Raw genomic sequence first — 27,943 nt, 5'->3', positions numbered from 1 at the left:
GAGATTGCCTGCCCTATGAGTTCTGCTATACTTACAGACATAATTCAAATGGTTTTAGAAGCTTTAGAGTGTTTTCTATTCAATAATAATTATTATATGCATATATTAGCAATTTTATACAGATTTTTTTTCAGTTTACTATGGGCACGCAATTCTTCCAAAGGGGGCAGTATTGTCCCGAGCCTTAACAGGTTTTAATAATTGATCACGGGGCGATCTGTATTCAATAGCAGCACGTTTTGAAATCATGGTCCACATTCTCTCTTTCATAACTTCCTCTGGTGTACTTGATGACAGGAAGTGCCTATTCCTCATTTTACCAAGGATAAATTTAAAATCAATTGACAGTACTGGCGACATCGTAGGCATTGTAAACTGGGCCCTATCTATTTTCCCTTGCCATAGACAATACAGAGACTGGCAGAGGGATTTTTTTTTTTTTTTTTTTTTTTTTTTTGTGAACAGTTTTCCTTGGGATTTTTCCTGCTAAACACGTTCTGTTATAGTCACAGACATGATTTAACCAGTTTTATAAACTTCAGAGTGTTTTCTATCCACACATACTAATCATATGCATATACTATATTCCTGGCATGAGTAGCAGGACGCTGAAATGTTGTGCGATTTTTAACAAAAAGCTGCAAAAATTTGCAGCCTCTTTAACAGGTTTTAAACAACAAAGCAGCCAAAAAGATACCCGCCATATTGGGTAGTCAACATTACTCAGAAATAGCAATTTAAATATTCACTTACCTTTGATGATCTTCATCAGATGCACTCCCAGGAATCCCAGTTCCACCATAAATGTTTGATGTGTTCGATAATGTCCATCAGTTATGTCCAAATATCTTCTTTTGTTAGGTCATTTGCCAGACCACTCACTCAAAGAGCCATTATGAGCCCCACCTTTAGAGTGGAATCCTCAAAACAGGTTTCTAAATACTGTTGAGATCTAGTGGAAGCCTTGGGAAGTGAAACATAACTAATATCACCCTGTATCTTCAATGTGTGCTGAGTTGAAAAACTACAAACCTCAGATTTCTCACTTCCTGGTTGGATTTTTCTCAGGTTTTCTTCTGCCATATGAGTTCTGTTATAATCACAGACATCATTCAAACAGTTTTAGAATCTTCTGAGTGATTTCTATCCAATATTAATAATGATATGCATATATTAGCATCTGGGACAGAGTAGGAGGCAGTTCACTCTGGGCACGCTATTCAACCAAAAGTGAAAATGCTGCCCCGTATCCCAAAAAAGGTTAACAAGACGTTTATCCATAATCCTATGTATAAAACTTGTATTTTTCATCCATTTTCAAGTCGTGTGAGTGCCATCTGATGAAAATCATCAAAAGTTAGTGATTAATTTAATTTTTATATCTGACTTTTGTGAGCCCTCTCCTTAGCTGGAAAATGGCTGTATGGTTTTCTGTGACTAGGCGCTGACCTAAGATAATCGCGTGGTGTGCTTTCACCGTAAAACCTTTTTTGAAATCGGACACTGTGGTTGGATTTACAAGACGTTTATCTTTAAAAGGGTGTATAATACTTGTATGTTTGAGGAATTTTAATTATGGGATGTCTGTTGTTTTGAATTTGGCGCCCTGCAATTTCACTGGCTGTTGTCGAGGTGGGACGCTACCATCCCACTGGTGCCAGAGAGGTTAATCCCAGAAAATGGACCTCAACTCAAAAAGCGCTGAGGCCTCGACGCCATCTTGTGTCTGGGCTAACAGCCCATTTGGCCAAACCCGTGCCAACTGAGTTTTGTCTTCGAAGTCCTTTCCGTTTAGGAGAACTGGCCATGTCATTTTGATGCAGTTTTGTACATTTGCAATAAGCAGCCAGTCGCCATCTGGTGTAATTTTCAGGAACAGCTGAAAAATGACCAAAATGTCAACATTTTGTAAAACGGAACATAAATGTCAGAGAAACTTCATGTGATGACTTCCCGGAAGATCTGCCCTGAGGCACGGCCTAAGGCCGTTAGCGTATTTTCAAAAACATTTGGGGACGTCTAGTAAGGGACAGTACATTTGCAATATGGAGATCATCATCATTCATACAGCAAATGCCATTTGCATCCCTTATGTAGGAAATTTAAGAGAGGCAGCAAGCCAAGAGGACTAAACTGTAGGAGAAGTACTGTGTAGAGCCAAGAGGACGAGACTGTGGGGGAAATACTGTGTTGTGCCTGCTTGTCAAGGGGACTAGATTGTAGTGGAACTATAAGAGAGGCAGAGTGACAATAGGACTAGACTGTAGAGGAAATACTGTGTAGAGGCAGCATGCCAAGAGATCTAGACTTTATAGGAAATGGAAGGAAGCCAGCTTGCCAAGAGGGCTAGACTGTAAAGGAAATATAAGAGTTTAGTCCATTTGGCAGTGTGCAAAATGGACTAAACTGTAGTGGAAATACTGTGTACTGCCAGTGTGCCAAGAGGACTAGACAGTAAGGTAATAAATATATATTTTACCTTTATTTAACTAGGCAAGTCAGTTAAGAACAAATTCATATTTTCAATGACGGCCTAGGAACAGTGGTTTAACTGCCATGTTCAGAACGACAGATTATTACCTTGTCAGCACGGGGATTCAATCTTGCAACCTTTCAGTTAACAGTCCAGCACTCTAACCACTAGGACACCTAAGAGAGGCTCATGGTTATTGTGTGTCTAATGTATGTTTATGTCTATCTAAACCATTACAGTCAATGTAGTTCTGATGCTGGTGCATCTCTATAGCTGAAAGAAACAGGACTGGGTGAGCAGAGCAGCCTCTAGCCCCTCCCTCCCTAGCATGGCCATACCCACAGTGTGGCCCCCAGAGGAATCCCCACAGAGGTACGTTGGGTATTTAACCCAGAGAAGAGAGGTATCCCGACCTATGTGGGTCTGTGTGGCGCTGTATTACTCCATACTTTCTACACATCAGGGGAATGAGGCTCTCTCCGGCTCCTGCTCTGGATCCAAGTCTGGCTGGTAGTCTGGTTCTGCTACATCTAGCTGTGGTGGCTGGTGGGTTTGCCTTGCTCTCGTCTGCCTGTGTCTCTGCCTCTGGGCTGGAGTCTGTCAGATGCAGGCTCCAAGGCACCCCTCGTCCTCCGGCGTTCTCCCAGGATGGGGACTTTGTCATCGGGGGTGTTTTCTCCATCCACAACTACATGCACACTGTGGATCACAGCTACACCAGCCTGCCTGAGCCCCTGCAGTGCACAGGGAGGTCAGTGAGCGCAAGAGGGAACAGGGGACAGGACTGTGGCTGTGTGGGGAGAGAGATACATTGTGTTTTAAAGACATGGAAACACTGTTTAAAGACAGATAAACAGTGTGTTTAATGACAGGTAAACAGTGTTTTAAAGACAGGTAAACAGTGTTTTAAAGACAGATGAACAGTGTTTTTATTAAGACAGATAAAAATTGTGTTTGTATCTGAGAGAATAGGTAAAACCTACTGTTACGAAAGGTCACATTTTTAAAATGAAGGCTATACTACAATGTCCTCAAGTACCGACAACAAAAGTGTAGGTATTTGTGTGGAAATTGGCTAGATATTAAGATGTTTGCCCTCGTATAACCATATATTCTATAGGCTAGTTTACCACTTTGTCAAGAGGTGCTCACTCACTTACCTTCTATTTACAGTTTGGATTCCCGTGAGTTGCGCTTCTCGCGCGCCATGGTCTTCGCAGTTGAGGAGATAAACAACAGTTTGGAACTTCTACCGGGTGTTAAACTTGGTTATCAAGTGCACGACTCGTGCTCCTCGGTCCCTATGGCCGTGAAAGTGGCCTTCCAGCTGGCTAACGGCCTGGACCCCATGTTTGATACCGGAGAACAGTGCTCGGGGTTGGCTACAGTGACAGCTATCGTGGGCGAGTCTGGCTCCACGCCAACCATCAGCATGTTGCGCATCATCGGCCCTTTCGGGATTCCTCAGGTAAACTAATGTGGAAAGAAATCATTCAGCTTCTTTTAATTTACTGTTTTCCTACTGTACATACTCCTCTCTTTCAGGAATGAGTTAAACTTTTAATTTATCGTATTCCTACTGTATATTCTCCTCTCTTTCAGGAATGAGTTCAACTTTTAATTTACTGTATTCCTACCGTATATTCTCCTCTTTTTCAGGAAATAAATCCTATTTTCCTGTATTCCAACTGTATTCTCCTCTCTTTAAGGAATAGACATTTCTGTGTGAAATTTTGTGGAAAAGTTTGGAGAACTTCAGTAGGCATTTAAACATGATCTGAGGATTATCTTTCATAGGCTAGGTTGTTATGGGAGACCAGGGATTAGTTTCACACCTTTTACTCATGTTTTTCACAGCACCAGTATGTCTTATTTTACTATTGTCAATATGAATAGAACGACCAAGATAGAAACGGGCAGAAATATGTATCCTTTTCAATCTGGCCCAATGAAAAACAATAAATTATTATAATGAATGTCTCCCTAACCTCATACCAAACATCTAAAGAAAAAAGCAGGAAGTAGCCAATAACTGAGACTCGTTTCGCCCACATGATGTTCTTTCTCATGTTTTCGACTGTCTGTTTTTACCAAGGTGAGTCACTTTTCCACCTGTGCGTGTCTGAGTGATAAGAAACAGTATCCAACCTTCTTCAGAACCATCCCCAGTGATCAGTTCCAGGCTGCCGCTCTGGCCCACCTCATCAGGCACTTCGGCTGGACCTGGATTGGGGCGGTCCGTTCCGACTCTGACTACGGTAATAACGGGATGGCTGCTTTCCTACAGGCAGCACAAGAGGAAGGTATCTGTGTAGAGTATTCTGAAGCCTTCTACCGTACCAACCCACTCAGCAGAGTGCAACGGGTGGCCGACGTGATCCGCAGGTGATCCATCATTTCTGGTGAACTTTTCATTCACACAAATGCAAGACCATAATTCTAAATATATATATATATATTTATTTATATAAATATAATTTTAAAAAAAAATACTATTGTTATTAATTTCTATCTTTTCCCAATACTGATCTGTGAGACCAACATGATTTTCATATCTTACGCATGTCAAAAGTGTTGATAGCATATTAAGCATATGATATAATCATGTTCCCAGCTCCACAGCCCGGGTGGTGGTTGCATTTGCAGCCATTGGGGACATGAGGATCCTGCTGAGGGAGTTGGAACGCCTGCCCTCTCCACCCCGCCAGTGGATCGGGAGTGAGACCTGGGTCACTGATCCAGATATGCTGCGTTTCGGCCTGTGTGCCGGTTCCATCGGATTTGGCATCCAACGCTCTGTCATCCCCGGCCTCAGGGACTTCCTCCTGGACCTCTCCCCACAGAAGGTGTCCAACTCTCCCTTGCTCACTGAGTTCTGGGAGGGAGCCTTTGGCTGTAGGCTGGGTATAGGTATTTATCTATCTATCTATCTATCTATCTATCTATCTATCTATCTATATATATATCTATCTATCTATCTATCTATCTGTCCATTTATACATTTATCAATCTATTTGTATCTCTATCATTCTGTCTCTCTCTCTCTGTGTCTCTGTCTCTCTCGCTATCTGTCTGTCTGTCTGTCTGTCTGTCCGTCCGTCCGTCCGTCCGCCCGTCCGTCCGTCCGTCTGTCTGTCCGTCCGTCTCTCTCTGTCTGTCTGTCTGTCCGTCCGTCTGTCTCTCTCTGTCTGTCTGTCTGTAGGGACCTCATCTACAGGTGTTGGGGTTGAAGAGAGGGTGTGTGATGGCAGTGAGGATATACAGCAGCTACAGGCCCCCTACACAGATACATCCCAGCTGCGTGTCACTAACATGGTGTATAAAGCTGTTTATGCCATAGCACACGCCATCCACAGCATCGTTTGTGAAGAGAGAGAAAACTCCACTGTGAACTGTGACAAAAACCTCAATGTGAAGCCAACACAGGTGAATGACAAGTCTGTAGTATAATGCTCTGATTGATATGTTTATTTAGACTACGTGTATGAAGGACATTACGGTTGGTTATGAAGTAACACTTCTGATAAACATATGAGTTAACTGAATGTTCTGTTTCACTCTCTCCCCCTCTATCCATTTATCTCTCCATCCCTCTTCCCCTCACTCCATCTCTCTCTTCCCCTCTATCCATTTATCTCTCCATCCCTCTTCCCCTCACTCCATCTCTCTCTTCCCCTCTATCCATTTATCTCTCCATCCCTCTTCCCCTCACTCCATCTCTCTCTTCCCCTCTATCCATGTATCTCTCCATCCCTCTTCCCCTCACTCCATCTCTCTCTGCCCCTCTATCCATTTATCTCTCCATCCCTCTTCCCCTCACTCCATCTCTCTCTTCCCCTCTATCCATTTATCTCTCAATCCCTCTTCCCCTCACTCCATCTCTCTCTCCATCTATCTACACCTCTCTCTCTCTCTCTCTCTCTCTCTCTCTCTCTCCCTTTCCCTACCAACCCCTAGGTCCTGGAGAGATTGAGGAGGGTGAACTTCTCTCGTAACGGGTACCAGGTGTCTTTCGATGCCAACGGGGACCCAGTGGCCACCTATGAGCTGGTCAACTGGCAGATACAGGAGAGTGGGAATATGGAGTTTGTGACAGTAGGGCGCTATGATGCGTCCCTGCCTCCTGACCAGAGGTTTGACATCAACAGGGAAATCACCTGGGTAAAGAACAGTACACAAGTACCTGTGTCAGTGTGCAGTGAGAGCTGTCCCCCAGGCACTCGTAAGGCTGTACAGAAAGGAAAGCCTGTATGCTGTTATGACTGTATCCAATGTGCAGAGGGAGAGATCAGTAATAACACAGGTAGGACTATAGGAATAGTTGGCATAAAATGTGTAGTAATTTCAATCACTGTAAAGTAGTGGTTTATTCATATTACCTTCACGACAAAGGTAGTGTCTGTCAATCATGTTCCTGTTCTTATTATCTCATGTAAGCTGCACAGTAATTCAACATTCTTTATTGTAAACTGACAAAGTGCAGCATTGTGGGACATGTATTTGTAAATAAATAAAACCTGAATATATCATTATTAACATTTGATGTCTGTTGTTTTGTCCTGTTCAGATTCTTCAGACTGTCTGATCTGTCCCGAGGAGTACTGGCCCAACGCTGAGAGAGACCTCTGTATCCTTAAGCCTGTGGAGTTCCTGTCCTTCCACGAGGTCCTCGGAATCATCCTGACCACCTGCTCTGTGGGCGGGGCTTGTCTGGCCATCGCCACGGCAACCGTCTTCTACCGCCACCGAACTTCGGCCATCGTCAGGGCCAACAACTCTGAGCTGAGCTTCCTACTGCTCTTTTCCTTGACTCTGTGTTTTCTGTGTTCTCTTACTTTCATTGGCCGGCCCTCTGAATGGTCCTGTATGCTGCGTCACACAGCGTTTGGGATCACCTTCGTCCTCTGCATCTCTTGTGTTCTGGGGAAAACAATAGTGGTGTTGATGGCCTTCAGGGCTACACTTCCAGCCAGTAATGTCATGAAATGGTTTGGTCCTCAACAGCAGAGATTGACTGTAGTTTCCTTCACGTTTGTCCAGGCTTTGATATGCACTCTGTGGTTGGTCCTGTCCCCTCCCTTCCCCATTAAAAACCTCACTACCTACAAGGAAAAAATCATTCTAGAGTGTGATGTAGGTTCAGCTATTGGTTTCTGGGCTGTGTTGGGTTATATAGGACTCCTGTCTCTCTTGTGCTTTGTGCTGGCTTTTCTGGCTCGGAAGCTACCTGATAACTTCAATGAGGCCAAATTCATCACCTTCAGCATGCTCATATTCTGTGCAGTCTGGATCACCTTTATCCCAGCTTATGTCAGCTCTCCTGGGAAGTTCACTGTAGCTGTGGAGATCTTTGCCATCATCACCTCTAGCTTTGGGTTGTTCTTTCTATTATTTGTTCCTAAATGCTTTATTATTCTGTTCAGGCCAGAGAAGAACACCAAGAAACACCTCATGGAGAAGACATCCAATGATATACATTATTAAGAAATGATTGACGGGAACAGACATTGTAACGTTCAGTTATGTGGTCTTTCATAGAGTTAGGTAGGACTACTCTGACAGAGATGAACAACAATTTAGCAGATAATCATTGGTAACATTGTAACTGGTAACAGGACACGGGTTCACTTTAGATATTCCAATGTTATGTGAGATTGTTCAAATCTAGAGTGTTAAAATCTTCTTTGACCTGCTAAATGATGTGATTAGCAGTAGCCTACAGAGTGGAACCACTTCCATGTTGTTTGGAGAAAATCTTTATTCCTATATGAATTGATATAACATTGAAGTGCATGTGTTCAATTGCTATTGTAGTTCATCATAGTGTATATTATAATAGTTAGTTAATATAATATTATAATAGTATAATATAATAAACATTTTCAGATATATTGGTGTCAATGATTGGCCTGTCAATCCACGTTTGTTCGATACCTTGTCTTTTATATTCTTTACATTTTATTAATTACAGATCACAAATATACCAACCTTTTTCACATTATTGCAAACACTTCAACCCAGTGTCCAGTGATGTTCATGCTTACATCCCCTACTAAAGCAGTTCATTAAGACACACACTGTTCAAGAAGCCAGATAGTTTATAGTGCAATGTAGAGTACTTAAATTTCAATTTTTTTAACAAGTCATTTAACACCAAAATCTTATTTACAATTACAGACTACCCCAGCCAAAACCCTAACATTGTTGACGCTGAGCCAATTGTGCATCGCACTACGGGTCTCCCAATCACGGCCGGTGGTGATGCAGCCCGTAATCAAACCAGGGTCTGTAGTGACGCCTCTAGCACTGATATGCATTTCCTTTGACCGCTGCACCACTCTGGATCACAAGTACTGCAGTGGGCAGCAACCATTATGAGTTGTGGTTATGAGAAACACTTAACACTAAGTTGTTCTTTACTTGCAGTACCAGTCAAAAGTTTGGACATGCCTACTCATTTGAGGATTTTCTTCATTTCTATTATTTTCTACACTGTAGAATAATAATAATAACATCAAATCTATGAAATAACACATATGGATTCATGTAGTAATCAAAAAAGTGTTAATTAAACAAATCCAAAAATAATCTATATTTTAGATTCTTCAAAGTAGCTTGCCTTGATGACAGCTTTGCACACTCTTGGCATTCTCTCATCTAGCTTCACCTGGAATGCTTTTCCTACAGTCTTGAAGTAGTTCCCAAATATGCTGAGCACTTGTTGGCTGCTTGAGCTGTGTTGGGTCATTGTCCTGTTGAAAAACGAATGATGGTCCCACTAAGCGCAAACCAGATGGGATGGTGTATTGCTGCAGATGCTGTGGTAGTCATGCTGGTTAAGTGTGCCTTGAATTTAAAAAAAATCACAGACAGTGTCACCAGCAAAGCACCCCCACATCATCACACCTCCTCCTCCATGCTTCATGGTGGTAACCATAGATGTGGAGATCATCCATTCACTTACTCTGCATCTCACAAAGACAGTTGGAACCAAAAATCTCAAATTTGGACTCATCAGACCAAAGGACATATTTCCACCGGTCTAATGTCAATTGCTCGTATTTCTTGGCCAAAGCAAGTCTCTTTTTATTATTGGTGTCCTTAAGTAGTTGTTCCTTTGCTGAAAATTAATTCCACAAATGAACTTTTAACAAGGCACAATTGTTAATTGAAATGCATTCCAGGTGACTACCTCATGAAGCTGGTTGAGAGAATTCCAGTGTGTGCCACGTTGTCATCAAGAAAAAGGGTGGCTACTTTGAAGAATCTCAAATGTAAAATATATTTCTATTTGTTTAACACGTTTTTGGTTACTACGTGATTCCATATGTGTTATTTCATAGTTTTGATGTCTTCACTATTATTCTACAATGTAGAATGAGAAGGTATGTCCAAACATCTGACTGGTACTGTATGTAATAACTTTAAATCTCAACTTTGATAATTTCTGGTTTTCCTGTTGTGTCCCTGTCATCCCTTTCTTAGTGTTTTCTTAGTGTTCCTCTCTGGTCTCAGTAAGATTATGTAACATTTAGGGGCAAAGATGCACAGCAGCAGTCCAAAACTAGAGGCTAAGATGGCAAATATCTCCACAGCTACAGTGTACTTCCCAGGAGAGCTGACGTAGGCAGGGACGAAGGAGATCCATACAGCACAGAAGATCAGCATGCTGAAGGTGATGAGCTTGGCCTCGTTGAAGGTGTCAGGGAGTTTGCGTCCCAGGAAGGCTAAGAGGAGACAGAGAGAGGCCAGCAAGCCGATGTAGCCCAGCACCAAATAGAACCCTGGGGGCCAGGGCTCCTTACACTCCAGCACTACCATGCCAGTCAGACCCTGGTACGAAGAGTTCCTGAACGGGATGGAAGGAGCCATGGAGAGCCAGCCAGCACAGAGACACACCTAGGGGAAGGAGTGGAACAACAAGTATCATGTGGCTGACCAACATGACAAACATCAAAAGATTATTTAGTAGGACTACTGTTTAATGAGTTCAACGGTTCTACCTGAGGTGCGGTGGAGCAGAGAATCAGTGTCCTCTGCTGGGAAGGTCCGAACAGTTTCATCAGAGCACTGGAGCCTGGTACAGTGGCCCTGAAGGCCAGCAGCACTACTATGGTCTTGACCAGGAGGCAGGAGAGGCAGAGCACGAAGCTAACCCCAAATGCTGCCTGGCGTAACCCACACGACCACGCAGAGGGACGCCCAATGAACAGCAGCGAGCACAAGAAGCAAAGCTTGAGTGACAGAAGAAGCAGGAAGCTCAGCTCTGAGTTGTTGGCCTTGACAACAGGCGTGGCCCGGAAACGGTGGAAGATGGCTGTGACGGTGGTTGTCGAGACAACACCCAGCAGGGAGAGTGACACCAGGATGATTCCCATGGTGTCATAGAAGGACAGGAAGTCTTCTATCCCAGCGACGCACTTCACCCTGTCTCTGTCTGACCAGTAGAACTCAGGACATCTAGTGCAGTCTACAGAACCTGCATGGGAGGACACAATGCGCACACACATTGGTTAACATGAAAGTATATACACTGTAGAAATAAGAGCACTACTTTCAAATCGTGGTGCGTTGTGTCACCGTGTGTGTACCTGTCTGGTTGCTGATCGCCCCAGCTGCACAGGGCAGGCAGTCGAAGCAGCAGGGAGGCTCTCCTGGACGACGGGCCTGTCTGCTGCCTGGAGGGCAGGGGGCACTGCACAGAGACACTGGCACCTGGGGAGAGATACAGGGCACAGTCACACACATAGGTCTTCCACTGTGCCTCTTAAATACTGCATAGGGGAGAACACTCTGATTTTTGCTTAAATTGAATCTACTCCATTCCACACCTCAGCTTCCAGTACAACCCACCTGTGATTGCCCTCCTATCCACACGATGGCGCTCTCGTCAATCTGCAATTGTTGGCTGAGGGGGGCAGAGCCGTCATAGCTTCCCACCTTCTGGAACTTGATATCTCCACTGCTGACCTTCTGCCAGTTAATAATGTCATAGAGGGGAACTGGCTCCCCGTTTGCATCAAAATGCACCTTCTCCCCAAACTGATTGGTGAAATTCACCCTCTTCAGGTGGTGTAAGAGCTGGAGGAAACCAGAGGGTGAGGGGAGGAGATAATGTCTTAAAAACATGTCACGTAGAAGGATTATTAAATATTACTGGAAATATATTAATAAATAATCATACTTACTTACTCTCTCTCCCTCACACACACACACACACACACACACACACACACACACACACACACACACACACACACACACACACACACACACACACACACCCTACCTGTCTGGGTGTAAAATATGTGCTGGTGTTACACTTCTCCTGAGCTTGTCCGTGTCCAGTAGAGTCACACTGTAGCAGCTGGTGTAGTGCGTGGGCTATAGCATACACTGCCTTATACACGTTATAGGAGATCCTGACCCGAGACACGTCAGAGTAGCTGCTCTCTGTGTCCCTCAGGTCTTCTGAACCAGTACACATAGCAGTCAGCCCAGAACTCTTTGAGATGCTGTCCGCCCCAAAATCCAACTTGCAGCCAAACAGTTCCTCCCAGAACATATTGATGAACTCAGACCCCGGTGTCTGCGAGGGCCTGACCTTCAGCAGGAAGTCGCCCAGGCCAGGGATACTGACTCCTGGGAAGGAGAAGCCCAGGGTGCCCTGTAGCAGTGGGTGGAACTGAGGGGAGGTGAGCAGGCTGGCCGTAACCCAGGCCTCACTGGCAACCCACTGGAACCCTGTAATGTTTCTCGCTGCCAGCTGAGGACGAGGAATTATACCGTTGGTACGTTGCTTATCCACGTTCTCAGAGAGTTTCTAGATCATTTTATTTAGCACAATAAAACTAGAAGAAAGGAAGATAAATTAATCCAAATGAAGTAAATACCTGACAGAATATTTTAAAGAGGAGAACTCACCTCAGAGAGAAACTCCAGCAGCTGACCCTCTGTAGCGAAGGCTACCACCACGCGAGCCCTGGAGCTCTGCAGGGTGTCGGCCATGGCACGTAGCCCAGCTGGGGAGGGCGAATTGGGGATGGTAAGGTGGAACGCCAGGCAGCCTCCCTGGTCCTTCAGCTGCTGGGTAAAGGCCTGGATGCCATAGCGACTGTAGTCATCGGAGGTGCCCAAGATGCCAACCCAGCGCCAGCCGAAGTGGCTCACCAACTGGACTAAACCCCGAACCTAGGATGAGATAAAGAAGGATTAGACAGAGAGCATGGCAGAAGAGAAATTATGGTGGGACATTATCAGAGTAGCAAAAGCAATGTTTTGAGAGAAACATTTACCATAAACCTCATTGTAATCTGGCACCGTAATTAAATTTGATATTTTTTCTTTAGCAGTTTGCATTATAAGGATGTGATTATTTAACTGGAGTTTAGTAAACTGAGCAATACATGAAGACATAAAAGTCCACTTAACACATTGCTTTTGCACTACTTATGTCAAAAACTTTCTCATCGTCCTTCACACCTGGAACAGGTCACTGGGCACAGTCCGCAGGAACGAGGGGTAGGAGAGTTTATCTGTCAGACAGGTACAGGTTGCAAAGTAGCTCACCTGTGGGGAGAACAATACATTATATATCTTAAACTATCTATCTCTGTCTCTGTCTCTCTCTCACCAGTGGGATATTGAAGGGGCCTAGGGTGTGAGCCACAGCCCCTGTAGGGGTGGAGGAGGCTAGACCGACAACAGCAGGTACAGGGGCTCCAGCGAGGCACCCAGGCATCCTCTCCTCCACCCCCTTCTCTATGTGCTCCTCAGTCCTCTTCCCAGTCACCACGGAGAGAGCCCCTCTCAGGCTGGTGTGGACGTGGTCACAGCTGTCCAAGATTCTGTAGCCTAGCCTCACACCTGGCAGTAAGGTTGAGTTACGGTTAATCTCATCCACCGTAAACACCATGGTCATCATCCAACGGAAGGCTCTGTGGTCAAAACTACACAGAGAGGCAGGCAGAGAGAGACAGAGAGAGACAGACAGGGAGAGGGCGACAGAGAGGGAGGCAGAGAGAGAGAGAGAGAGAGAGAGAGATACAGAGAGATACAGAGAGAGAGACGGAGAGGTAGAATGAGAGGGGCAGAGAGGGAGGCAGAGGGAGGCAGAGAGAGACAGAAAGAGACAGACAGGGAGAGGGCGACAGAGAGGGAGGCAGAGAGAGAGAGAGAGAGAGAGAGAGATACAGAGAGATACAGAGAGATACAGAGAGAGAGACGGAGAGGTAGAATGAGAGGGAGACAGAGAGAGGGGCAGAGAGCGAGGCAGAGAGTGAGGCAGAGAGCGAGTCAGAAAGAGAGAGAGAGGGAGACAGAGAGAGAGGCAGAGAGAGATACAGAGAGATACAGAGAGAGAGACGGAGAGGTAGAATGAGAGGGCGACAGAGAGGGAGACAGAATGAGAAAGGTTAAGAACAGCAGGAAGGCTGTTTGAAAATATATTAATTCCGTGCTCTCGGCTAGATAAAAAACGTTCTCAACAGGAGAACATCCCGCCGTAACAATCCTCTACTATTCCAAGGAGAACCATTGCTTCACTCACCCGTTGCACTGTGTGTGTTGGGGCTTTGTCCTGTAGCTGTGCTCTGGCTCTAGGGCCAGGTAGTGGAGAGGGAACAGACCACCTATCACTACGTCCCCCTCAGACTGCAGCTCAGGCAGCTCACTGTCACCCAGACTCACACACCCTAGCCCCAGACCAGCCCCAACCCTGGATGCGGACCCACCAGCTGTAGCCAGAGAGGTGGGGTAGAGCACCAGGAGGCTGAGCAGAACCCACAGATGTGTTCTGTTGGCTGCCTGGCGCAGTGTCAGGACCCAGAAGATACATATCCTGCTAGGTGTCTGTGGAGGTGCCCGCCGCAGTGTCCACTGTTGCTCCATGCCGATGGGAGATGGAACAGATGATGCAGATTGGGATATCCCAAAAGACTGTTACCGCAATGTGGATAAAGACAAGGACAACTTACCTGGCTGGCATGTAGACTGAGAGTGGGTGAGAGAGTGACACTATATATAGTTTATGTTAGAGAGGAGGGCTCCCTGTGATGTGTGTCAGATAGGTAGACGACCCGCCTTGTGAAGGTAATCACATCTGCTTCACTGGTTAAATCAGATGATTGACAGCAGGCGAGGCCAATCCGTGGGACACACACAGAACCAAAGAGCAGTGCTTGATGACTATCACACTCCAATAGAAGCCCTCATTGTCATGACACAAAATGCTGAACTGCAGGAAAGTACCTAGTCGTGTAATATCAGACTGCATGGAGACCACTAAACAAAGAGGTGAGAAGATACCGATTCACATTCATATCATTTAACACTCTGCAGTTTTTACTATTTCTACATTCCGTAAATGTACATTGTACAATGAAATGAAAGTAATCTCTCTGTAGTGAGATGGAGAGGGAGAGTTGCAGAGAGTCCGTGTTGTGAAAGGCAGACAGAGTAGACAGACTGAGTGCTGTCAGGGGAAAGGGCATTCAGCAGCATTGCTTCCACTCGATATCAGAGAGACTGGATAATCAGTGGAACAAAAACACACATGGGGGTGAGCACACACATGCGTGTGTTTCTGTGTGTGTGTGTGTGTGTGTGTGTGTGTGTGTCCACAGAGAAGCTCAATTGAGATGTGTGAGGCTTTGTGCCCAGATATGTTCCCTGCAGGTGCAGATATAGGATGGAGAGTGAGAGGGAGAGGGACAGTGAGAGGAAGAGATAGAGGGACAGGGACAGGAAGAGGGAGAGGAAGAGATAGAGGGACAGGGACAGGAAGAGGAAGAGGGAGAGGGACAAGGAGAGGGACAGGGAGAGGAAGAGGGACAGTAAGAGGGAGAGGAAGATGAAGAGGGACAAGTACAGTGAGAGGGAGAGGAAGACGGACAGTGAGAGGGAGAGGAAGAGGGAGAGGTACAGTAAGAGGGACAGAAAGAGGGAGAGGGAGAAAAACAACTGTGACTGACACCTACAGGACACAGGGTGAAATAGTCTGGAGGTCTTCAATATTTATGTCTCTGACACTCTCATGTCTCATCACCAACCTGCAACCTCTGACCCCTTGCCATCCCTCCCATACCACCCCTTGCCACCCCTGCCACATGTCAAACATGTACGTTAACCTACAGTTTCACAGAGACCACTATAAAACAGAGGTAGAGCGAGAGAGAGAGAGAGAGAGAGAGAGAGAGAGAAAGAGAGAGAGAGAAAGGCCCCAGAACAGCAACACAATTAGACCCAACCAAATCATGAGAAAACAAAAAGATAATTACTTGACACATTGGAAAGAATTAACAAAAAAGCTGAGCAAACTAGAATGCTTTTTGGCCCTAAACAGAGAGTACACAGTGGCAGAATACCTGACCACTGTGACTGACCCAAACTTAAGGAAAGCTTTGACTATGTACAGACTCAGTGAGCATTGCTTTGCTATTGAGAAAGGCCACCGTAGGCAGACCTGGCTTTAAAGAGAAGACAGGCTATGTGCTCACTGCCCACTAAATGAGGTGGAAACTGAGCTGCACTTCCTAACCTCCTGTGAAATGTATGACCATGTTAGAGACACATATTTCCCTCAGATTACACAGATACACATATAATTTGAAAACAAATCACATATTGATAAACTCCCATATCTAGTAAGTGAAATACCAAATACTGTGTGCCATCATAGCAGCAAGATTTGTGACCTGTTGCCACAAGAAAAGGGCAACCAGTGAAGAACAAACACCGTTGTAAATACAACCCATGTTTATATTTATTTATTTTCCCTTTTGTACTTTAACTATTTACATATGGTTAAAAAACTGTATAAATACATAATATAACATTTGAAATGTCTCTATTCCTTTGAAACTTTTGTGAGTGTAATGTTTACTGTTCATTTTCTTATTTTATTTCTCTTTTGTTTCTTGTATATTCATCTTGCTTTGGCAATGTTTCCCATGCCAATAAAGCCCTTTGAATTGAATTGAACTGAGAGAGGTAGAGACGAAGGACAGCCATAAGTGTCTAGATATATATATATATATATACAACCACTCCAAAGAGCTGCATAGGATTGTGGGTTGAGATCAAGCAGTCCTCTGCTCTGGTGATGGTGGTTGTCCAACGAGGCCTACCTGCTCCCTCTGGTGGACGGAATGAAGTGGTGAAATACATCGTTAGAATGGGGTGGGTCTGCAACGAGGTCTACCTGCTCCCTCTGGTGGACGGAATGAAGTGGTGAAATACATCGTTAGAATGGGGTGGTTCTGCAACGAGGCCTACCTGCTCCCTCTGGTGGACGGAATGAAGTGGTGAAATACATCGTTAGAATGGGGTGGTTCTGCAACGAGGCCTACCTGCTCCCTCTGGTGGACGGAATGAAGTGGTGAAATACATCGTTAGAATGGGGTGGTTCTGCAACGAGGCCTACCTGCTCCCTCTGGTGGACGGAATGAAGTGGTGAAATACATTGTTAGAATGGGGTGGGTCTGCAAAGAGGTCTACCTGCTCCCTCTGGTGGACGGAATGAAGTGGTGAAATACATCGTTAGAATGGGGTGGTTGTCCAACGAGGCCTACCTGCTCCCTCTGGTGGACGGAATGAAGTGGTGAAATACATCGTTAGAATGGGGTGGTTGTCCAACGAGGCCTACCTGCTCCCTCTGGTGGACGGAATGAAGTGGTGAAATACATCGTTAGAATGGGGTGGTTCTGCAACGAGGCCTACCTGCTCCCTCCGGTGGACGGAATGAAGTGGTGAAATACATCGTTAGAATGGGGTGGGTCTGCAACGAGGCCTACTTGCTCCCTCTGGTGGACGGAATGAAGTGGTGAAATACATCGTTAGAATGGGGTGGTTCTGCAACGAGGCCTACCTGCTCCCTCTGGTGGACGGAATGAAGTGGTGAAATACATCGTTAGAATGGGGTGGTTGTCCAACGAGGCCTACCTGCTCCCTCTGGTGGACGGAATGAAGTGGTGAAATACATCGTTAGAATGGGGTGGGTCTGCAACGAGGCCTACCTGCTCCCTCTGGTGGACGGAATGAAGTGGTGAAATACATCGTTAGAATGGGGTGGGTCTGCAACGAGGCCTACCTGCTCCCTCTGGTGGACGGAATGAAGTGGTGAAATACATCGTTAGAATGGGGTGGTTCTGCAACGAGGCCTACCTGCTCCCTCTGGTGGACGGAATGAAGTGGTGAAATACATCGTTAGAATGGGGTGGTTGTCCAACGAGGCCTACCTGCTCCCTCTGGTGGACGGAATGAAGTGGTGAAATACATCGTTAGAATGGGGTGGTTCTGCAACGAGGCCTACCTGCTCCCTCTGGTGGACGGAATGAAGTGGTGAAATACATCGTTAGAATGGGGTGGTTGTCCAACGAGGCCTACCTGCTCCCTCTGGTGGACGGAATGAAGTGGTGAAATACATCGTTAGAATGGGGTGGGTCTGCAACGAGGCCTACCTGCTCCCTCTGGTGGACGGAATGAAGTGGTGAAATACATCGTTAGAATGGGGTGGGTCTGCAACGAGGCCTACCTGCTCCCTCTGGTGGACGGAATGAAGTGGTGAAATACATCGTTAGAATGGGGTGGGTCTGCAACGAGGCCTACCTCCTCCCTCTGGTGGACGGAATGAAGTGGTGAAATACATCGTTAGAATGGGGTGGTTCTGCAACGAGGCCTACCTGCTCCCTCTGGTGGACGGAATGAAGTGGTGAAATACATTGTTAGAATGGGATGGTTCTGCAACGAGGCCTACCTGCTCCCTCCGGTGGACGGAATGAAGTGGTGAAATACATCGTTAGAATGGGGTGGGTCTGCAACGAGGCCTACTTGCTCCCTCTGGTGGACGGAATGAAGTGGTGAAATACATCGTTAGAATGGGGTGGGTCTGCAACGAGGCCTACCTGCTCCCTCTGGTGGACGGAATGAAGTGGTGAAATACATCGTTAGAATGGGGTGGGTCTGCAACGAGGCCTACCTGCTCCCTCCGGTGGACGGAATGAAGTGGTGAAATACATCGTTAGACTGGGGTGGGTCTGCAACGAGGCCTACCTGCTCCCTCCGGTGGACGGAATGAAGTGGTGAAATACATCGTTAGAATGGGGTGGTTCTGCAACGAGGCCTACCTGCTCCCTCTGGTGGACGGAATGAAGTGGTGAAATACATCGTTAGAATGGGGTGGGTCTGCAACGAGGCCTACCTGCTCCCTCCGGTGGACGGAATGAAGTGGTGAAATACATCGTTAGAATGGGGTGGGTCTGCAACGAGGCCTACCTGCTCCCTCTGGTGGACGGAATGAAGTGGTGAAATACATCGTTAGAATGGGGTGGGTCTGCAACGAGGCCTACCTGCTCCCTCCGGTGGACGGAATGAAGTGGTGAAATACATCGTTAGAATGGGGTGGGTCTGCAACGAGGCCTACCTGCTCCCTCCGGTGGACGGAATGAAGTGGTGAAATACATCGTTAGAATGGGGTGGTTCTGCAACGAGGCCTACCTGCTCTCTCTGGTGGACGGAATGAAGTGGTGAAATACATCGTTAGAATGGGGTGGTTGTCCAACGAGGCCTACCTGCTCCCTCTGGTGGACGGAATGAAGTGGTGAAATACATCGTTAGAATGGGGTGGGTCTGCAACGAGGCCTACCTGCTCCCTCTGGTGGACGGAATGAAGTGGTGAAATACATCGTTAGAATGGGGTGGTTGTCCAACGAGGCCTACCTGCTCCCTCTGGTGGACGGAATGAAGTGGTGAAATACATCGTTAGAATGGGGTGGTTCTGCAACGAGGCCTACCTGCTCCCTCTGGTGGACGGAATGAAGTGGTGAAATACATCGTTAGAATGGGGTGGTTGTCCAACGAGGCCTACCTGCTCCCTCTGGTGGACGGAATGAAGTGGTGAAATACATCGTTAGAATGGGGTGGGTCTGCAACGAGGCCTACCTGCTCCCTCTGGTGGACGGAATGAAGTGGTGAAATACATCGTTAGAATGGGGTGGGTCTGCAACGAGGCCTACCTGCTCCCTCTGGTGGACGGAATGAAGTGGTGAAATACATCGTTAGAATGGGGTGGTTCTGCAACGAGGCCTACCTGCTCCCTCTGGTGGACGGAATGAAGTGGTGAAATACATTGTTAGAATGGGATGGTTCTGCAACGAGGCCTACCTGCTCCCTCCGGTGGACGGAATGAAGTGGTGAAATACATCGTTAGAATGGGGTGGGTCTGCAACGAGGCCTACTTGCTCCCTCTGGTGGACGGAATGAAGTGGTGAAATACATCGTTAGAATGGGGTGGGTCTGCAACGAGGCCTACCTGCTCCCTCTGGTGGACGGAATGAAGTGGTGAAATACATCGTTAGAATGGGGTGGGTCTGCAACGAGGCCTACCTGCTCCCTCTGGTGGACGGAATGAAGTGGTGAAATACATCGTTAGAATGGGGTGGGTCTGCAACGAGGCCTACCTGCTCCCTCTGGTGGACGGAATGAAGTGGTGAAATACATCGTTAGAATGGGGTGGGTCTGCAACGAGGCCTACCTCCTCCCTCTGGTGGACGGAATGAAGTGGTGAAATACATCGTTAGAATGGGGTGGTTCTGCAACGAGGCCTACCTGCTCCCTCTGGTGGACGGAATGAAGTGGTGAAATACATTGTTAGAATGGGATGGTTCTGCAACGAGGCCTACCTGCTCCCTCCGGTGGACGGAATGAAGTGGTGAAATACATCGTTAGAATGGGGTGGGTCTGCAACGAGGCCTACTTGCTCCCTCTGGTGGACGGAATGAAGTGGTGAAATACATCGTTAGAATGGGGTGGGTCTGCAACGAGGCCTACCTGCTCCCTCTGGTGGACGGAATGAAGTGGTGAAATACATCGTTAGAATGGGGTGGGTCTGCAACGAGGCCTACCTGCTCCCTCTGGTGGACGGAATGAAGTGGTGAAATACATCGTTAGAATGGGGTGGTTCTGCAACGAGGCCTACCTGCTCCCTCTGGTGGACGGAATGAAGTGGTGAAATACATCGTTAGAATGGGGTGGTTCTGCAACGAGGCCTACCTGCTCCCTCTGGTGGACGGAATGAAGTGGTGAAATACATCGTTAGAATGGGGTGGGTCTGCAACGAGGCCTACTTGCTCCCTCTGGTGGACGGAATGAAGTGGTGAAATACATCGTTAGAATGGGGTGGGTCTGCAACGAGGCCTACCTGCTCCCTCCGGTGGACGGAATGAAGTGGTGAAATACATCGTTAGAATGGGGTGGTTCTGCAACGAGGCCTACCTGCTCCCTCCGGTGGACGGAATGAAGTGGTGAAATACATCGTTAGAATGGGGTGGTTCTCCAACGACGTCTACCTGCTCCCATGCATGGCCCTGCATGGCTTACTGCAGAGAGGACATTTCAGTGGTGGGATATATTCATACACACACACACACACACACACACACACACACACACACACACACACACACACACACACACACACACACACACACACACACACACACACACACACACACATATATATACAGTGGCTTGCGAAAGTATTCACCCCCCTTGGCATTTTTGTTTTGTTGCCTTACAACCTGGAATTAAAATTGATTTCTTTTGGTGGGGTTTGTATCATTTGATTTACACAATATGCCTACCACTTTGATGATGCAAAATATGTTTTATTGTGAAACAAACAAGAAATAAGACAAAAAAACTGAAAACTTGAGGGTGCATAACTATTCACTCCCCCAAAGTCAATACTTTGTAGGGCCACCTTTTGCAGTAATTAGAGCTGCAAGTCTCTTGGGGTATGTCTCTAGTAGTTTGGCACATCTAGCCACTGGGACTTTTACTCATTCTTCATCGCAATACTGCTCCATCTCCTTCAAGTTGGATGGGTTCCGCTGGTGTACAGCAATCTTTAAGTCATTCCACAGATTCTCAATTGGATTGAGGTCTGGGCTTTGACTAGGCCATTCCTGTTATGCGGAGCGACACAGGGGAACCCAAGAGCAGACTCAGATTAGGAAACAGGGATGAAATAACCAAAATATTTATTGATACACAGGGAGATATGGAGTGCAGATCCGGGGAAGCTCGGATGAGTTGCAAAAAAAACAGATGTGGAGACTGAGGTTGGAGTTGGCTGAGTAGAACAGGGTAAACAGGTCCTGAGGGGAATCCAAGGTAGTGGTGGTGAGTAAAATCCAGATCAAGGTAGTTGGATGGTGAGATGTGGAACAGGAGACAGGAGCCAGAGACAGAGCGGTAATTAGCAGAGTTACGATCTGGCAGAGTGGAAGTGTCAGGACTGAGTAGTTGTAGAGGTCTTGATTATGGAACGAGTTGCAGCTGGTAGGGATCTGCTCTGACTCCAACACAACTGTCTCCAACCACACAATCACACAGAGAGGGAGAGGGAGAGAGAGAGTGTACAGAGGGAGTACCTGCAGGTCAAGAAGACACCGAATGAACACCAGAGGGCATAGCAGGAGCAGATGTGACAATTCCAAGACATTTAAATGTTTAAACCATCTGCGTGTTGCTTTAGCAGTATGCTTCGGGTCATTGTCCTGCTGGAAGGTGAACCTCCGTCCCAGTCTCAAATCTCTGGAAGACTGAAACAGGTTTCCCTCAAGAATTTCCTTACATGTTTCCCCTTAAACCACTCGAGTGTTGCTTTAGCAGTATGCTTATGGTCATTGTCCTGCTGGAAGGCTGAAACAGGTTTCCCTCAAGAATTTCCCTGTATTTAGCGCCATCCATCATTCCTTCAATTCTGACCAGTTTCCCAGTCCCTGCCGATGAAAAACATTCCAACAGCATGATGCTGCCACCACCATGCTTCACTGTGGGGATGGTTTTCTCAGAGTGATTGAGAGATGTTGGGTTTGCGCCAGACATAGCGTTTTCCTTGATGGCCAAACAGCTCAATTTTAATCTCATCTGACCAGTGTACCTTCTTCCATATGTTTGGGGAGTTTCCCACATGCCTTTTGGCGAACACCAAACTTGTTTGCTTTTTTTTGTCTTTAAGCAATGGCTTTTTCTGGCCACTCTTCCATAAAGCCCAGCTCTGTGGTGAACGGCTTAAATTGGTCCTATGGACAGATACTCCAATCTCCACTGTGGAGCTTTGCAGCTCCTTCGGGGTTATCTTTGATCTCTTTGTTGCCTCTCTGATGAACTTCTCTAGGGTAGTGGGCAGCATTTGGAATTTTGGATGAAAAACATGCCCAAAGTAAACTGCCTGCTACTCGGGCCCAGAAGATATGATATGCAATATAATTTGTAGATTTGGATAGAAAACACTCTGTGTTATACTCACAGACACTATTCTAACAGTTTTGGAAACGTTTCCAAAACTGTTAGAATAGTGTCTGTGAGTATAACAGAACTGATTTGGCAGGCGAAACCTTAGAAGAATCCATTCAGGAAGTAGGATTTTTTTTGGTTTTGTAGTTTTCTATTCAATGCCATTACAGTATCCATTGACTCAGGACGCAAATTGCAGTTTCTATTCCTTCCACTAGGTGTCAACAGTCTTTAGAAATTGTTTCAGGCTTGTATTCTGAAAAATTAGGGAGTAAGAGCAGTCTGAATGAGTGGACCCTGCATTGTCACAGAGCTTTTTCATGCGTGCGACCGAGAGTGCATATCTTGTTTACCTTTTATATTGTCCGGTTGAAATATTATCTATTATTTAGGCTAAAAACAACCTGAGGATTGAATATAAACACTGTTTGACATGTTTCTATGAATTTTACGGATACAATTTTGATTTTTTTGTCTGCCTGTTGTGACTGCATTTGAGCCTGTGGATTACTGAATAAAACTTGCAAACAAAACAGAGATTTTTGGATATAAAGAGACTTATTGAACAAAAGGAACATTTATTGAATAAATGAATGTCTTCTGAGTGCAAGCATATGAAGATCATCAAAGGTAAGAGTTTAATTTGATCTCTATTTCTGACTTGTGTAACTCTTCTACTTGGCTGGTTACTGTTTGTAATGATTTGTCTGCTGGGCGATGTTCTCAAATAATCGTAAGGTATGCTTTCGCCATAAAGCATTTTTTAAATCTGACACCGGAGTTGGATTCACAAGAAGTTCATCTTTAAACCTATGTAAAATAGGTTGTATCTTTTCTGAATTTCTATGAGTATTTCTGTATTTGAATTTGGCTCTCTGCAATCTCACTGGATGATGGCCAGGTGGGATACCCTAGAGAGGTTTTAATTAATGCCCTCCTTGCCTGGTCAAATCAAATTTATTTATATAGCCCTTCGTACATCAACTGATATCTCAAAGTGCTGTACAGAAACCCAGCCAAAAACCCCAAACAGCAAGCAATGCAGGTGTAGAAGCACAGTGGCTAGGAAAAACTCCCTAGAAAGGCCAAAACCTAGGAAGAAACCTAGAGAGGAACCAGGCTATGTGGGGTGGCCAGTCCTCTTCTGGCTGTGCCGGGTGGAGATTATAACAGAACATGGCCAAGATGTTCAAATGTTCATAAATGACCAGCATGGTCCAATAATAATAATAATAAGGCAGAACAGTTGAAACTGGAGCAGCAGCACGGCCAGGTGGACTGGGGACAGCAAGGAGTCATCATGTCAGGTAGTCCTGAGGCATGGTCCTAGGGCTCAGGTCCTCCGAGAGAGAGAAAGAAAGAGAGAAAGAGAGAATTAGAGAGAGCACACTTAAATTCACATAGGACACCGAATAGGACAGGAGAAGTACTCCAGATATAACAAACTGACCCTAGCCCCCCGACACATAAACTACTGCAGCATAAATACTGGAGGCTGAGACAGGAGGGGTCAGGAGACACTGTGGCCCCATCCGAGGACACCCCTGGACAGGGCTAAACAGGAAGGCTATAACCCCACCCACTTTGCCAAAGCACAGCCCCCACACCACTAGAGGGATATCTTCAACCACCAACTTACCATCCTGAGACAAGGCCGAGTATAGCCCACAAAGATCTCCGCCACGGCACAACCCAAGGGGGGGGGGGGGGGGGGGCAACCCAGACAGGATGACCACATCAGGGACGGTATGAGAGAGCCCCAGTAAGCCAGTGACTCAGCCCCTGTAATAGGGTTAGAGGCAGAGAATCCCAGTGGAAAGAGGGGAACCGGCCAGGCAGAGACAGCAAGGGCGATTCATTGCTCCAGAGCCTTTCCGTGCCTGGTCCGTGAGTTTTGGTGGGCGGCTCTCTCTTGGCAGGTTTGTTGTGGTGTCATATTCTTTCCATTTTTTAATAATGGATTTAATGGTGCTCCATGGGATGTTCAGAGTTTGGGATATTTTATTTCAAACCCAACCCTGATGTGTACTTCTCCACAACTGTGTCCCTGTCCTGTTGGGAGAGCTCCTTGGTCTTCAAAGTGTCGCTTGCTTGGTGGTGCCCCTTGCTTAGTTGTGTTGCAGACTCTGGGGCCTTTCAGAACAGGTGTATATATACTGAGATTATGTGACAGATCATGTGACACTTAGATTGCACACAGGTGGACTTTATTTAACTAATAATGTGACTTCTGAAGGTAATTGGTTGCACCAGATCTTATTTAGGGGCTTCATAACTAAGAAGGTGAATACATATGCGCACACCACTTTTCCGTTTTTAATTATTTCAAATTTTTTGAAACAAGTTATTTTTTCTATTTCACTTCACCAATTTGGACTATTTTGTGTATGTCCATTACATGAAATCTAAATAAAATTCAATTTAAATTACAGGTTGTAATGCAACAAAATAGGAAAAACGCCAAGGGGGATGAATACCTTTGAAAGGCACTGTACACACACAGGTAGAGACGGAAACTTCGCTAACGGTTTCCTTATGTTTATTGTTTTCTTTGTCAAGGTCCCCTGACTATATACCATCTTTCTCAATGTCTACTCCCTTTCTTACCTCCTTCCCTACATCTCCCCATCTCTCCCTCCTTCCTTCCATCCCTCCATCCCTCCTTCCCTACATCTCCCCATCTCTCCCTCCTTCCTTCCATCCCTCCATCCCTCCTTCCCTACATCTCCCCATCTCTCCCTCCTTCCTTCCTTCCCTCCATCCCTCCTTCCCTACATCTCCCCATCTCTCCCTTCCTCCTTCCTTCCTTCCCTCCATCCCTACATCTCCCCATCTCTCCCTCCTTCCTTCCATCCATCCATCCCTCCTTCCCTACATCTCCCCATCTCTCCCTCCTTCCTTCCATCCCTTCATCCCTCCTTCCCTACATCTCCCCATCTCTCCCTCCTTCCTTCCATCCCATCCCTCCCTCCATCTCCCCATCTCTCCCTCCTTCCTTCCATCCCTCCATCTCCCCATCTCTCCATCCTTCCTTCCATCCCTCCATCCCTCCTTCCCTACATCTCCCCATCTCTCCCTCCTTCCTTCCATCCCTCCATCCCTCCTTCCCTACATCTCCCCATCTCTCCCTCTTTCCTTCCATCCCTCCATCCCTACATCTCCCCATCTCTCCCTCCTTCCTTCCATCCCTCCCTCCCTCCATCTCCCCATCTCTCCCTCTTTCCTTCCATCCCTCCATCCCTACATCTCCCCATCTCTCCCTCCTTCCTTCCATCCCTCCCTCCCTACATCTCCCCATCTCTCCCTCCTTCCTTGCATCCCTCCATCTCCCCATCTCTCCCTCCTTCCTTCCATCCCTCCATCTCCCCATCTCTCCCTCCTTCATTGCATCCCTCCATCTCCCCATCTCTCCCTCCTTCCTTCCATCCCTCCATCCCTCCATCCCTACATCTCCCCATCTCTCCCTCCTTCCTTCCATCCCTCCATCCCTCCATCCCCTTCATCTGGTCAGCTGGGAGCTTTCAGGCTGTGGTCGACTAATCATCCCCCGCAGGAACAGAGCTCACACCGGACGAGAATAAAATATTCTGTAACTTTGAGTCACAAAAGGTCCTTTGAAAAGTGAAATAACATATTTCACTACTGCAAAAGCTAAAGTGTAAAACATTGGAGAGCAAATAAGCAATACATATGGGTGTATAAACTTAGGTGTATAGATGTGGATGTATAAATGTGTGTGTATACTGTAAATATGGGTGTATAAAAGTTTGCTATTTTCTCTCACCGTCGCCCTTATAGCCCCTCCCGCCCCCGATCAGTGTGCAGTGAGAGCTGTCTCCCAGGCACCCATGTAGCCCCCCCCCCCCCCCCCCCCCCCCCCCCCCACCCTTGTAGCCCCCCCAATCAGTGTGCAGTGAGAGCTGTCTATGAGTTTGTGGTGGGGACAATAGCAGGGTTAGGAGCGTTGCTAGGCTACATCGGCCTGCTGGCGATCCTCAGCTGCCTCTTAGCCTTCCTGGCCAGGAAACTCCCTGACAACTTAAACAAGCCCAAGCTCCTCATCTTCAGCATGCTGATCATCTGTGCCGTGTGGATGTCCTTCGTCCCTGCCTACGTCAGCTCTCCTGGGAAGTACGCAGGCGCTGTGGAAATATTTGCCATCTTAGCTTCCAGCTTTGGCCACCTGGTGGCGCTGTTCGGCCTAAAGTGTTACATCAATCTGCTGAGACCAGAGAGGAACACCAAGAAGGCTCTGATGGTCCGGGCCACAACTAATACATAGGGATAATTTCCTTTCAATCCTTTTATTCTTTGTGTCCTCTCTCCTCGCCTTCTTTTCAAAACCCATTGGATGAGAAGGTCATTGGGCCGGGGCATCTGACCCACTCATCCAATGGATTTGAGAAGGAGAGTGAGGAGAGAGGACACGAGTAATCAAGAAAATTAAATTGAGATTCTCACAATGGCTTTATGTAATACCATACCAATAGTCTACAGTGGAATCCTCTCCTTGTCTCCTTTAGCTGACAAGGTAAAAAGATATGTCGTTCTGCCCCTGAACTAGGCAGTTAACACCTTGTTTCTAGGCTGTTATTGTAAATAAGAATTTGTTCTTAACTGACTTGCCAAGTTAAATAAAGGTTAAAATAAAAATAAAAGTTCCTCTCTCCACTGATCTGAAATATGAACACTAGGTGGTGGAAGTATTATGCCTGCTAGGTATTTGCTTGTCACTCTTTCAACATAAATAAAGGATAATAGACAAGTATAGTAACAGAGTATGATGGTCTCAAATTGTTTTAAGTAGCTCTTTTTCCTTTCACGCCAAGATAGTTTCCACTTCTGTCAGAAAAGGAAAGAAGAACCTTTTATGTTTTGAGTTTGATGACTAGAAAGATATTTCATTTTTTTATTTTGTCAGTACCCTAGTGATATGTAGTGATCTACTATTGATTATAATTATGTTCTGTGATTAAATATCAATCAGATTAATACATGATTAAGTTATTTGGGCTGTTAAGTAGGCTTTTGATTTCATCTGTATACGTGTGTGGCTTTAATCTTCATTATCCCTGATGAGTGGATCCCTGATGAGTGGATCCCTGATGAGTGGATCCCTGATGAGTGGATCCCTGATGAGTGGATCCCTGATGAGTGGATCCCTGATGAGTG

At 46.2% G+C, this 27,943-nt stretch overlaps 2 protein-coding genes across 2 annotated transcripts; one reads left to right on the top strand and one right to left on the bottom strand.

Moving 5' to 3' along the window:
- Nucleotides 1-2,940: 2,940 nt before the first annotated feature.
- Nucleotides 2,941-8,111, top strand: LOC110503223 (extracellular calcium-sensing receptor-like). The gene is made up of 7 exons (XM_021581590.2): nt 2,941-3,224; nt 3,647-3,941; nt 4,569-4,858; nt 5,088-5,368; nt 5,691-5,899; nt 6,431-6,776; nt 7,041-8,111. The coding sequence occupies exons 1-7, from the start codon at nt 2,941-2,943 to the stop codon at nt 7,955-7,957; spliced, it is 2,622 nt and encodes an 873-aa protein (XP_021437265.2). The 3' UTR covers nt 7,958-8,111.
- Nucleotides 8,112-9,858: 1,747 nt separating this feature from the next.
- On the bottom strand, nt 9,859-14,416 carry LOC110503420 (extracellular calcium-sensing receptor). The gene is made up of 9 exons (XM_036961828.1): nt 14,022-14,416; nt 13,107-13,422; nt 12,956-13,042; nt 12,398-12,664; nt 11,763-12,239; nt 11,327-11,554; nt 11,065-11,188; nt 10,477-10,952; nt 9,859-10,372 (listed from the first exon to the last, which is right to left on the bottom strand). The coding sequence occupies exons 1-9, from the start codon at nt 14,360-14,362 to the stop codon at nt 9,944-9,946; spliced, it is 2,745 nt and encodes a 914-aa protein (XP_036817723.1). The 5' UTR covers nt 14,363-14,416; the 3' UTR covers nt 9,859-9,943.
- Nucleotides 14,417-27,943: the final 13,527 nt, after the last annotated feature.

The sequence above is a fragment of the Oncorhynchus mykiss genome, chromosome 24 (genome assembly GCF_013265735.2).
Source record: "Oncorhynchus mykiss isolate Arlee chromosome 24, USDA_OmykA_1.1, whole genome shotgun sequence".
Classification (NCBI taxonomy): Eukaryota; Metazoa; Chordata; class Actinopteri; order Salmoniformes; family Salmonidae; genus Oncorhynchus; species Oncorhynchus mykiss.
Note: the sequence above shows the minus strand (reverse complement) of the source record. Positions and strands in the feature narration are given on the sequence as shown.